Genomic DNA, 14479 nt, shown 5'->3' with positions numbered 1-14479 from the left:
TATTTTCGGAAACTTTGTTTTTAGCCAATCACCTGAGCCATATGTCATGTGACTGATCATTCTGTTTTAGATCTCTTTCCACAATGTTTTCTGACCAAAAGTTGGGCGTCGTCAAGATGACTTATATCTGCTGGACTGTTTTTCAGTTCTGGTCTCTATAAGAATTGCCATCCAGATGGTGAACAACAACCATTTTAAATGTTAGTTGGAGAAAAATAATTTCAGGCTCAACTTCTGGAGTTGTAGGTTGTCATAATAACTCAAAGTAGTTAATGATATCAACGTAACTTCTGTAACCTCAGGCCCCATAGCGTCATGTCTTCTACCCACTCCTTAAACTTTAATGTTGTAAAACTGTCAGAAGACAGATGGTAATTGTGACTTTTATCGGCACTATGGAGCCACAGAAATTTGTAATATGTTAAATATTACATTATTCGCTAAGAACATACTCAAGTGGAGACCGTAAAATGAAAACAGCAAAAAGGTGGAGAAAGCATACTGGCAAAAACAAGTTTTTTTCATGCTGTTAAGAGTTCTTGGGGAAAAAATTTAATAAATAAAAACAACTACCTTTTTTAATATAATTAGCATTTTTCTAGGTTGTTTGAAAATATTTATGATTAATCAGAAAATGTGTCTTTTGAATGACCTTCAATGGAGAAACATGCTTTTTGCCCACATAATATTGCAATTATGATATCTACCAGCAGGGTAGCCAAACCTTTGCCCCCTGTGTATATGCCTCTAAGCTGGAAGATGTCAAGACAGTTTAAGAACTGAGAAAACCACATCACTTTTGGTTTTCAGAAGGATGGTGTGTTTGTTGGCTCAGAGGGGGGGTCGTGTTTTTAAAAGGGCCTTTTGCCACCATGACCCATTTTAAAACGATGCCAAGCTGATCAGAAAGAAGTGGGGAAATGACTGCGAGCTCCTTGTGAATACACCTCCCCCGGTGCTCAAACCCAGGCACACAGCTATGATTATGATTCAGCATGCGAGTGAGTGTGTGTTTGCGTACATGCAAGCGTTTCCATAGAGCCCCTGAGAAAGGAAAGCACTCTTTAGACCCTATTGGAAGAGCTGAAAGTTTAATGAGGTCATAAGGGCTGAATGGGGCTTCGAGTTAATGTGCTTTGCTGCTTGGTTGCAGTGGAACACATGCACACATAGTGTCCATTCAAGTTCGTGTGTGTGTGCTTATGCTTATTAGAGATATAATGGTTGGCCTATGAGTGTCCAGCAGGTTGCTGAATTCTGAGCCTGTGTGTGGTTTTATGTGTAGATAAGCTGCAGGGAAGAAAGTTTAACATGTGGCTAATCCCCTCTATTGAATTTTATGGTTCTCATTTTATAATTCTCTCACTTGGATTTACATTAGCGTGTGTTTTTGTGTATGCATTTAACAGAGATTAGTGCCCTTTGACATCAGCACATGCCTTCAGCCAGTCCAGTTGTTACATCGTATAAAATTTTTCTTTGTATATTGCTTTGTCAATTCACTTTTTTATCCCCTTTTCTCCTAATTTGGAATTCTCAATTCAAACTACTTAGTATGTCCTCGTGGTGGTATGGTAAGTCTCAGTTGACAGTCAATCTGTGCCTCTTATCATGTGGCTCACTGTGCATGACACCACAGAGACTCGGCATGTGGAGGCTCATGCTACTCTCCGCAATCCACGCACAACTTACCACATGCCCCATTGATAGCGAGAACCCCTAATTGTGACCACAAGGAGGTTACCCCATGTGACTCTTCCCTCCCTAGCAACCAGGCCAATTTGGATGCTTAGCAGATCTGGCTGGGGTCATTCAGAATGCCCTGTATAAAAACTCGTGACTCCAGGGGTGCTAGTCTGCGTCAATACTCACTTGGCTACCCAGGCCCCCTCACAATGGTAACCTCCAAAACTCCAGCATAACAGACAATCTTTTTAAATACTAATATAAAAGAACATTAAACATTAACAATTCTCCTACTGTTCTCATCTTGCTCAAAAATTTATAAAATAACACTTAACATTTGTTCACCGCATCCAGTCCCATGCAAAGCATGCTGGGAAATGGAAATCCCTTGCCCAGTTTCATCATTGCTACAAAAAGTATTCATGTAGTCCAAACTTAACTGGATTAGGATACTGTTTACTAATTTATTGGATAGATCGCAATGAAATCAAGTTGTGACAAAATGTTCTAGAATTGCGTTGCTTAAGTACAGAACAACCTGCAAAATCCTTTTTTGAGTGAACACTGCAATCTGATTTAATTTATTCAGATTAATGAAAATCTGCACATCTCAACAGTCACTGTGTTTTGAGAACTAATGTAGTATAGCCTGTGTAGAGGCACAGTTTATCTCTTCCTTTCTCTCTCCCTCTCTGTCCTTCTCTTGAAGGTCAGATCAGCAGGGGGCCTGTGTTAGCAGAAATCAAATGGCATCTTGTCCCCTAAAAGTGGAGAGTCAGAGCAACAGCTGTTATGGGAAAAAATCCACTCAAACCAGTCAAAGTAAAGGCACTGTAAAAATGTGTTTTTCTGTGCTGTTGTGTTCCACAGAAAACCATGGAAACATAAAATGCTTGCCCCTGACTTTCTAAAGGATTTTTAAAAAACAGACTGAATCATGCACAAGTGCTCTTGTGGCAGAAGTGCACAACTCCTCTGAAGGAGCCTTCGTAGGACATCTGGCCTTTTTATGAAATTATATTCAGACTAGCGTAGTGATGTCAGAACTGGCAGTGTAGATCTGTGCATATTTGAGTACAGAGGCTGTGTCAGCGGCATACAGCAGTGGCATTTTGGTAGATTTACGCGGCTGTGTGTTTAATAGTGGAGAGCCGAGCAAAACCGAATGAATGAAAATGTGAAAGGATACTTTGTTGGATTTATTTTATTTTTAAGAAAATTTTTAAATCTTCTGATAAGCATGATAGCGCCTAGTTGGTTACTAATGGCAGCTGTGAACTCTCCTTTCTCAATGTTATATGTGTCGTAGGTTTTTGACCAATCACTGACTGCAGCACCTCCCACAGTCTCCCACAGTCCTTATACGCCTCCAAAGTACTTACTCCAAAGTAGGAGCTAAAAATCCCCCAAAATGGCTCAGAGGAACTATAGTACCTCAGGTGCGAAAGTGACAAAGTACTAGTCCTGGGTGAAAGTACCTAAAATGGGTTTTAGAACTGCCTGTGAGAAAGGGCATAAAAAGAACAAAAACAATACTTAAGTGGCACTGTCCATGGTGCTGAACTGGGCATTGCATTCAAAGAGCAGTCCAAGGTCCTTATATTGTGTTTCTGAGTGCTGAGGCCTTGTCCATGGTTCTGGGCTAGAAAAGCCCTGTCCAAGTTGCTGATCAGATCCCATTTGTTTTCAATGGCATCCTTTAGGTGTTGCAACTTGCCTAAGTTGGTTTTCACAGACCTGTACTTGTTTTCAGGTACAGTTCCACAATACTCCAGGGATTAAAACAAATAAAAACTGCTCACATTAATTGTTTATAATCATTTTACTTTATTTAAATAAAGTATAAGTATTTTACTTTAGTGCTTTGTAATGGTTGAAATGCAGCAGAAGTTACATAAGCCAATGTGAATTTGCTTCTGTGGTCGCTTGGACTTCATTGCAGTATTGTGCTGTTTTAAAACGGCTTTAGTTTAATGTTGAGTCAAGAACGTTTGACCACAGACTGTATTCACCAGGTAAAAATCTGTCAAGAGGCGTGTGCTTTGCACAGTTATGTGACATTTTTAGCTGATGACCGGTAGTCTTCATCTCACTGAGTGCAGCTCTGCAGGCTTGTCAGTTCCCATACCAGCTCTAATATGCCTCCTGATGCAGTCTGCCTCCAAATCAACAGCCCATTGCAGTGGGACCATGTTCATTATTATTAAACACTATCGGCTGTATGTGTTCTGACAGTGAGATAAAGAAAATGCACAGCATCTAATTGTGATTTTAATGGGTGTGATTCTGATATCTCATCAGTGCTGTTTTTTATATTATTTCTGTCTTGCTTTTGTGTTTTTGTCTCCTAGTTGTCTTGCTGAATTCTAAGGAGTCCCAGGCAGAGCTGGGTTGGACATCATATCCTTCTAATGGGGTAAGTCCTTTATGCTTATCATATTAGATATTTAAGTGGATATGGTACTGTTACTGTATGTATCATGGGTTGAGTGAGTTCACAATTTTATATATAAAATATATTTATAGGATAGTTCACCATAAATGAAAATTCTCTCATCATTTATTCACCCTCATGCCATCCCAGATGTGTATGGCTTTCTTTATCTGCAGAACATAATCTAAGATTTGTAGAAGAATATCTCGGCTCTGTTGGTCTTTTTGATGCTAGTGAATGGTGGCCAGAAATCTGAAGGTCCATAAGATGTTGGGTGAAATATTCCTTTTAGAAACTGGTCTCATTTCAAATTATGGTCTCATTCCCTTTTTTAAAAGCATTAGACTAGAGGCACAAACGTATACCTTATTACTGGAAAGTGCCTTTGTTTAGTATATCGTTTGGACCAATTACCTCAATTTCTTTAAAAGTAATAAAAGAATCATTGATGGAATCATTAACTAACCGGACCTGGGAAAACGGCAGAATTGCAACCAGAATCATTAAATTCCTTACGATTTCCATCCCTAACATGCATACATGTTTGTTGTTTTAAAGGGGTTTTGATGACCTTAGTGCTACACCACAGAATTTCTCAGTTTCTATCTCTGTCCCATTCATAAACCCCTTTGTTCAATCTTTTTCTTTTATTTCCTCTCCTTTTCCCAGTCCCCATTCAAACACAATCTCTGCTCTAATCCCAGCATGGACCGTTTTGCCCTCAGCAGATAAACCCCTATTTGTCTTTCTTTGTCTCCTTTCTGTTATCTTTCATCTCCTTGTTTTCTCAATGCTTAAGCTTGTACTGAAAATTACATTTATAGTTTGATTCATAGCTGCGATTAGCGGTAAGCCTTACAGTGGACGTCTCAGCTCAGGATGGACACATTCAGTCTGTCGTATCATTATCTGTGAGGAAAAATGGCCACAAGCTGGGGACACGGTGCAAGCTGTTATTTGTTTAGCTTGTTAATTCTGGCCCTGACAGTGAATAAATCTTCTGTCTGCTGCTCCCAGACGTTACCCACCACAGCTGTGCGGTCATACACACCCACATACACACATGTACATAAACAATACACAGGTTTGATCTCTCTATGGTCTTCAACAGGATGTGTTGAAATTTACTGCATTTCATAGTTGTTCTGTGGAGGGACTCTGCCAAACTCAGGCATGGATTCAAACCACTCAATTCCCTCAGAAACAACTGATCTTCATTACAATGCAATGAATTGGGAAAACGGCATGAGAGTGGTTGTCTTTTGAGACTCATTATAATCTTTCTGCAAGACAATGAGCTTGTTTATAGTGCTGATTGAAGATGGTTTAGTCTTTCTATTCTGTGTGTGATACTGAAGCTGTTTTGGCAGTAAGCCTTATACAGATTTAATTATACAGCCTTTAAATATATATGCTAATATACAGACATTAAATGCTAGGAATGGGTTAAAATGGTCAGCTAGTTGTCTAATTACTGACTAGTTAATAAGTGACTAATTCATGTAGATTTTATTCTATTGTATTTTTTTGGTTTCTATATTTTTAGTGTTGGTGCTTTAATTAGTGTTTTAACTGTGTACTTAACAGTTTGCATGGTAAAATCTTCTTGGAAAAGTTGCATCTTTAAATTCATCCCCTTTAGAGTTCCACTGTTACAGCCATACTATACATACACAGACAGGCTTTTTTTTATTGTTATGTTGATCTTGTGCTCTTTGTGGAGTGTCCAGCCTTGAGTGTTGCTTTCTTAATGATGCTGTGCCAAGTTACAAATAGACTAACTTTAGAAAAAGCACCAAGACACCTCCGTTTAGCTATTTTTGTTTGCATGAATGTGTCTAATGCAAAATCACCCTTAGAAACGCATATGATTTTCAGTTAATTCCGAATCCAGACTAATTATACAAGACTTAAAGACATATTAGTCATCTAGTCATTCATGTAACCCAATGACTAGTTAATTTGAAAAATATGTAGTTTTGCACATCCCTATTGCATTCACATATTTGTTATTTAACAAATTAATCTAAGCTTAATTTTGCTCACATTTTGTCAAATACATATCTAGAAAATGTCTCTCTTAAGAGATATAAAGTAATTGAAAGGAAACATTTGAAAATGCATTAGTATTGCATGGCAGACAAGTAATTATTTGTATTATTATTTATTTATTTTCCATTTCAGTGGGAGGAAATCAGTGGTGTGGATGAGAAATACAAGCCCATTCGCACATACCAGGTATGCAACGTGATGGAGCCCAGCCAGAACAACTGGCTCCAGACAGGCTGGATATGGAGTCAGGGAGGCCAGCGCATCTTCATCGAGTTGCAGTTTACCCTGCGCGACTGCAACAGCATCCCCGGCGTGTCTGGCAGTTGCAAAGAGACCTTCAACCTCCTCTATGCCGAGTCAGACTGGGACCTGGGCCGCGTCGTCCGTGAGGACCGCTACAGCAAGATTGACACGATTGCAGCGGATGAAAGTTTTACTCAGGGCGATTTAGGCGAACGCAAAATGAAGCTTAACACTGAAGTCCGTGAGATAGGACATCTCAATCGCAAAGGATTCCATCTGGCCTTTCAGGATGTTGGTGCATGTGTTGCGCTAGTTTCCGTAAGAGTGTACTACAAGCGATGCTTGTCAACGGTGCAGAATTTAGCCGTGTTTCCGGATACAGTAGCTGAAGCGGCATTCTCTACGCTGGTGGAGGTGAGAGGGTCGTGCGTGAATAACTCCGAGGTGGACACAGACAGTCCTCCCAGAATGCATTGCAGTGCGGAAGGGGAGTGGCTGGTCCCCATCGGAAAATGCAGCTGCAGCGCTGGATTTGAGGAGGGACACAGCAGCTGTGAGGGTAAGTCAAACCTCCAGAAACTGTAAAGCGCTTTTGTATAGTGCAGACGTAAAGGTTTGGCCAACACATTGCAACATGTTTAAAGTGCGTTTTTTGTGATACTGTGGCGGTAACCATTACCAAATCAGTACCCAAATGGACAAAAGAGTTATGTTAAAATGTTTGTTATTATTTAGGTTGCAGTCTTCAAACATTAGATCAAACTCTTGCTCCGCTATGTCTGTAGAGATGAGAAAGCAGACACTTTCTCATCTAAAGAAACTACAGTCGTCCTAAGTAGTAAAGAACACTATGCTATTTCCCACTATATCGCTACAAGATTACAATGTTTACAAGAGTGGCATTATTAAACATTTCGGAATTGAAGTGTCTGCATTTATGTTGTTACAATGAGAATATTTTAAGTCTCGACACCAGCTGTAATGTGGCAAAAACAGTTAAAAGGGATAGTTCACCCAAATTGAATATTTTCACCTTTTTGTTGTTCCGAACAGTGTTGAGTTTATCCTATTACAAAGTATTTAGTTATTGTAATCTAATTAGTTTTTATTCAAAAAAGTACTGTACCACATTACAGTAAATTTTTAATTCTTGTAATCAGATTATAGTTACTAAATTTAAATGAAAGTAATTACTTTTATGTACATTATTTGCGCTAAACTAATATGTATAATACTTTCAAAATATGAATTTATATGTACATCTGTTAGCATTTCGGACAGCTGTAGGGTATGAAACAAATGAGGAAATGTAGACATTTTGAATTTGAGCAGAAAACCAAAAACTTATTTTGAAATTTTAGAAAATTAAAAAATAACTTAAAAGTAAAATAATTAGTAATGTGATTACTTACTAAGTAATTGGTAATATCAGTAAATAAGTAATCTGATTACACTTTAGTATTTTTAGCAGATTACATATTTTAAGTAAAGTAGCCAACACTGGTTCCGAACCTATAGGACTTTTTTTTTTTTACAGTGGAACAGAGGAGATATGCATCTTTTTTCCATACAATTAAAAAATAATACTTTTATGTTCCACGGAACAAAGATAGTTATACAGGTTTTGAACAAGGCTGGATAAAATAAAAAAATTTAAACTATTTCTTTATTTATGTACATTTAAAACCAAGTTTGAAACCCTTTCAATTAATTGTTAATTTTACACAAAGTAACCTTGATGAAATCAAAGCAGTCCTTGCCATTTCACTCATTTACACAATTGTTCTGTATTAAAACTACAACATCCTTTTAAGTTCAGAGGATTTTTTCAGACTGCATTTTTAGACGTGTTAAAGAGTTTGAGGTGAGAGGATGGATTTAGAACCTCTCAGGTCTTTTTTTCATTTGACGTGGGTCAGTGGCATCAACAGTCAATTGTTCAGTCTCACTTTCATAGGTCAGAAGTGCGTCAACACTGACAGGGAGAGTGTCATGCACTGTCATACTCTCTCACTTGCACTGAGATCATGCCTCTGTCTATCGGAGAGACAGTGTTTGGGTGGTGGGATCTCAACTCCTACTACAGCTGTATGTCATTTGAACAGTGCGTCACTGCGTTCTCAATAGGTGCCGCAGGACATGCTGTGTGTGTGTGTGTGTGTGTGTGTGTGTGTGTGTTTGTCAGTGTGATTTTTCACAGCCCATCTTGCAGAATTGTGTGATGCAGTGTGGGAGTTGTAGTCAAATCACACGTACAGTGGCAGGCTGTTACAACAGATCCTGCATAGGCCTGTCACGATAACTACTTTTGTTGGACGATATATTGTCCCAGAAATAATTGCAATAAATTAAATTACTGTCATTTTAAGACCATTTTATGCCACTGATATAATTAATATAATATAATAGCATAATAATGCAAGTACACTCTTGCAAAGAGCAATGAATGTTTAATTCTGATGAATATTCAGACATTGGAATCGGAATGTCCAAAAAAGTCAAGAAGGCCCCTCTTCATCTCCAAATGCGGTTTTTGATCCCAGCTCAGAAAACTGGGATGGTCATTCACTTTTCAGAGTAAAAAATTTACTTGTCCAGAAATATTATTATTTATTTATTTTTTTTTGCTTTTGTGTTTTCTAAAATTAGCAGTAAAAATGGCTGTTTAATTTTAACAAAATACATTCAAATTCTAACAAATCCTGAGAAAGTACCCCGTTTATTTAATACTGTATGTGGGTTGTTGACAAATAACACAACTGTGAACTTTAATCAAAATTAACACAACACAACCCCACACCTTTACACTTAATATGTCCTCTCTAGCAACATGTCTTACATCCTTAAAAAAACAGAGACATTTGCCATGTCCCAGCAGGATATCAAATGTCAGATGGACACCAAAACAAATCACAATATTCATGACATAAAAATTGTTAATTAATAGTATTTGTTAAAATTGCTTTTACCTCAACAATTTTTTATGTTTAAATATTAAAATGTAAAAACATTAGAATCAGGTGTCAGGAAAATATGATACTACTTTTTACTGGTTGTACAAACCTGACATTTTAGATATTAAATAAAAAAATGGGATGTTCAAAATGTTTGATATGATCAAAACCACACAAAATCAACATAAATATAGTATTGTATTACAACTGTAATATTTTGTTTATTATTATTTATTTATTTTTTACTACACATTTTCCATTTTCATGGTGGAGAACCTTTTTTTTTTTTGACTGACCCATGTATTTAATATATTTTCATTCTATGTATATTGTTGTTATTATTATAGTGTTTATATTACCATTTTAATTTTGTGTTTGTATATTATTACTTATTAAAATTGACTGATTCACATGGCAGAGAATACCTGTATAGGTGAGAGAGAGCTCCAGAGAGATAAAGATGAGAGATGTAACAGGTGATTGAATATTTCTCTTCATCCTGCAGGTAGCATTACACAAACCTCCAAACCTGGATCGCTCCAACGTAGGGCTGGGAATCGTTAAAAAATATGTTATCTAAAATTTGTTATTTAAAAAAGATATTTGATATCTTGACTTGGATACTGGTTCCTAAACTATATGCTTTTTCGATACCAATTTTATTAAATCCCTTTTAACAAGATTACAAACATTACTTCAAAAAAAACTTATCTCCTGAGCCTTCTGGTCTCCTCATGTCATGGTCAGCAGGGGCAGAGGTTATAACATTAATGGGAAGAGGAAAGAAAAAGTAAGCTAATCTGTTAATTCAGCCAACCCTAAGGATAAGTACGGTTTAACAAGACAACTAGTTTAATATGAGTTAAACTTGATCAGTTATTGTCAACCTTAAAGCATTTTTAGCATCGATTTAGCTAGCTATCTATAGCCATATATCAAAACAATATTTAACTGTACGTCTCAGTTTATAGGACTATGTCACAGCGCACAGAAACATTCATTTAACATGTACGCAAGCATGTACCACTACAAGTTAGCGATTTTGTTTGCTAAACGTTAACCTTACCTGTCGGAGTCCCAGTCATAGCGCCGCTGCATTCATCAATAGTTTTGGAGGAGGACTCGTGTGGTGGGCATGTTGAAGGAAGCTCTGTGGCAGGAGGATGCTGAGAGGATGGCTTGGTCTTCTTGCAGTCGAAGACGGTGCAACTTTCTGCTCTGTTTATTCCGTGCACTGTCAAGTGCTTCATGAGATTTGTCGTGTTGCCGGTCTTGGCAGCAATTATCTTGTTGCAAATATTGCATTCCGCGCTGTTGGCATCGAGCCTGGTGAAAAGTAGCAACACTTTTGATCTTTTCCACATATTTTCCATCTATGGGGTTGAGATGCATACACACTACAGCCTCACGTGTGACCTGCGTCTCTGGGTGTAACCAGCATAAACTAGTTTCCTTTGCCTAAACACAGCCAATCACTGGCACGTTTAGATTTGGGCACATCTAGCATACTACATGATTATCACTGACATTGACGAGATTAAATCCTTAGGTATCGAAATTTGGTACCAAACAACAAGAGATTTTTTTGATACTCGATTGTTTAGAGGCAATTCGGTCGGTGCCTAAAATGTATCGAACTCGATACCCAGCCCTACTCCAACGTTACGCGCTTGCAACTTTGACAGCTTTGTTGTTTATTTAATAGTTGCAACAGTTTTATCACTTTGCTCTCTTAACACGGGCGCATTCACATATCTGAAAAAACACAATGGGTAATATCGAGGTCAGCAAAAATGATCGAGGTCATGTCCATAATCGATAAGTTGATAACATAATTGTCGTGACAGACCTAATCCTGCAATAACACAATCCTAATCTTGTTATTGTTATCAATGTATCATATTTGATCAAAAGAGGCATGTGATATGTGGGCAAGATGAAAATGTGATAATATTTTTAATATTGTTCCTAAGTTTTTGTAGGTATTAGTGTAGTTTGTGAACTTAATGCTTTGTAAATGTTTTTGTTATTTTTTATTGTGATTTGATACATTCTTGATTCTTTTGTTCGTGCTTGTGTCACTACAAAAAAGTTCCAATAAATATCATTGTATTGACATTTTTTTTTTATATTACCATGGTAAAAGTGGAGTGGTGGTAGCGTAGTGGTCTAAAGCACATAACTGGTAATCTGGTAACCAGAATGTCGCTGGTTCGATCCCCAAAGTCACCACCATTGTGTCCTTGAGCAAGGCACTTAACTCCAGGTTGCTCCGAGGGGATTGTCCCTGTAATAAGTGCTCTGTAAGTCACTTTGGATAAAAGCATCTGCCAGATGAATAAATGTAAATGTAAAACAGTGTATTTTTTAAATGGTATGATATAACTTAAATATAAATTGGATGTGTACCATGGTAATACTGCAGTATTCTTTAAATTACCCTTGAATATCGTGGAAATACCAAGGAATTCTTCATTACCTAGAGAGAGAAATATTGGTTGGCATTCCTATTCATATCATTGGCAGCTACCATGGTGAATTATGAAGTCAATTTCACACTATTTAAGAACCCATCAAAAAAAAAAACGGGGTTCTGGTCAAACATCTCTTCAAATAAAGTAATTGCGATTTTGTATATGTTGCTTGCAACAAAAAACATTTTTTTTTGTTAGAATGCATGATTACTTCTGATTGGCCCTCAATAGAAAAACATAATGATGTTACAGGCATCTACCAGCAGAGACCAATGGGCCCACACGAACTTGTCAAATCCTGACCACTTGTACCATGTACCATGGTATCACTACAGTACTTTATTGTAAGGTGTGTAAACATGTGTTTGGGTGGATATATTTGTATGAATATGTGTTGACTCACAATTATTTCATACATACATACATGTACATGTGTCTGTCTTTACAAACATTTTTAGACTTGATCTAAAAACGTGAGATGATCTTTCATGGATCTTTCAATGGGAGCATCATCACCCCACTCATGATGGCTTGCCATCTCCCAATCACACCTCACAAGCACTTCCTCTTAACACTTTTCAGTTTGAGCTATCACATGTGCACAGCCCCTGACTTACTACCTCATTTTGAGTCAAACAACACACACACATATTCACACATAGCGGTCATGTCACAATGACAGTTTATTGATCAACACTCACATACATGTGCCAATGTCACAGTTTATTAGCTAACATGCAAGGTCAATAGCAAGGCTAGCACTGTATTAAATTCCCTTTTATTTGTTTTTATTCTTTCATATGCTTTCTGCAATTAATTCAGCTTAAACCACTTAACAAACTGACAATTCGGTCATGTCACGTGACACTGTGTGATGGTTGGTCTCTTAAAAGGCGTGCTCCGCTTAAACTTTGCTACAATAAGGTCCTACCTTCTCTCCTCCAACGCTGGCCCTGACTCCACCCATTCGAAAAACATGGACGCGCAATCATGCACGAGCGAAAACTCAGATGCGCGAGAGCGAGCCAGGCTAGCATAGGTTGGAGTTTCTGCATGACGTCACCATTTACCTGCTAAGACCGTCAACATGGCACAACATTCAGCGGTAAGTTGCACCAGATATTATTAACATTCAACAGTCACATAAACCATTAGTATTGTTAGAAAATTTATGTTTTTGAAATGTAAATATATATTGTATAAATATAAAATATATAAAAATATATTGGACGTCCTGGTTGTCACCGAAGTTTATGGCTAAATATAGGGCTGACCGATATAACGTTATCAGATGAGATTGTTATGCGCATCTCGTCAGGAAAGCACATAACATAAAGTGCATTCATTGATTAGTAAATCGCCATCAGCTGCTTTCAGATGGAGCGGCGTATACTACACAGAGTCCGTAGTTCACTAACAAGCTGGGCCGTGATAATGAAGGGTAAATTGCCCAGCTTGTCAGTGATGAACTACAGCTCTGTGTAGTAAATGCCGCTCCATCTGAAAGCAGCTGATGACGAACGGGACACGCGCGCCAGGGTGGTGGGGGAGGGGGCATGGTACGACCGTTTGATTGACACATTTTCTGTCCAATGATTCTAGATGGTCTTGAAAATGATCGGCTGGAGTTTTTCGAGTCCTGCCCGTTCCACAGATGATTAAATTGCTTAATTTTCATTTCAGTGCTTCTAATTTACAGCCAGTAAGTGGGTTAGGAATAGGATTTCAAGTTATTTTGAAAAAATGGTCAAAAAAGAAAATCACATACCCCACCTTTAAGAAATAATAGCATAAAAAAAATAAGAAAACTACAAAATACCTCAATGTCAATGTGGTTATTATTTTTTTATCTAAATCAAGTACAACTAGAAAGTTGTCTAGAAATCAATTTCTAGAAATGGTCATGTTTTTGCCAAGATGTACGGTGTTACTGGTTTTACTCCTACAAGGGATAACACCAGTGTGAAATTTTATACCGGTGGAAACATTATGAATGGAACTTCCATTATCAATACAATAGCCTAACAAATAGAATAGCCTTAAAAAAAGAATAGTTGCCTAATGAAGAGTTTGTGACCCATGATAAATTAACCTAAATAACTAATTGAAAGCCAGATGTTTTTTACCAACGTATCAAATTACATAGGCAGCAATGTATGCGCGCTGACAGAAGACATTTATTGCAGATAGTGAATATAATGTGCCTGGTGGGTAACTGTAAGATGTCTTTGATTCGGAATCACACAAGACATGCTGTTAGACACACAAACTTGCGCTTGAAGAAACACCCTTTATTATATGTTTAAGAACAGATGACAGGAAAGACGACACACTGTTTGTTCGGAGATGTGCAGTGGCACAGTTGGTGGAGCGGGTCAGCCACTAATCGCAGTGTTGGTGGTTCGAATCCCGGCCCACACAACTCCACATGCCGAAGTGTCCTTGGCCAAGACACTGAACCCCAAGTTGCTCCCAATGGCAGGGTAGCACCTTGCATGTGGTCTATGAATGTGTGTGTGAATGGGTGAATGAGTCAGTGTAAAGCGCATTGAATACCGTAAAGGTTAACTAGATAGGTACATTTCCTGAAGAAAATGTGAGTGGTGCTTGCCGTGGCAAAACTCGTCAAACAGCAT

The 14479-nt window shown here is 37.9% G+C and overlaps 1 protein-coding gene across 2 annotated transcripts in view; it reads left to right on the top strand.

Annotated features, from left to right (window-relative positions):
- LOC127620336 (ephrin type-A receptor 7-like) overlaps positions 1 to 14479 on the top strand; it is a 176790-nt gene that overhangs the window by 33026 nt on the left and 129285 nt on the right. For both annotated transcript variants that reach the window (XM_052093538.1, XM_052093537.1), the window contains exons 2-3: positions 4038 to 4102; positions 6305 to 6974. In XM_052093538.1, the coding sequence (XP_051949498.1) occupies positions 4038 to 4102; positions 6305 to 6974 (735 nt within the window). The remainder of the gene's footprint in view (positions 1 to 4037; positions 4103 to 6304; positions 6975 to 14479) is intronic.

This window comes from Xyrauchen texanus, chromosome 26 (assembly GCF_025860055.1).
Source record: "Xyrauchen texanus isolate HMW12.3.18 chromosome 26, RBS_HiC_50CHRs, whole genome shotgun sequence".
In the NCBI taxonomy this organism is placed as follows: domain Eukaryota; kingdom Metazoa; phylum Chordata; class Actinopteri; order Cypriniformes; family Catostomidae; genus Xyrauchen; species Xyrauchen texanus.
The sequence above is the reverse complement of the archived record's forward strand: the minus strand, read 5'-3'. Positions and strand labels throughout refer to the sequence as shown.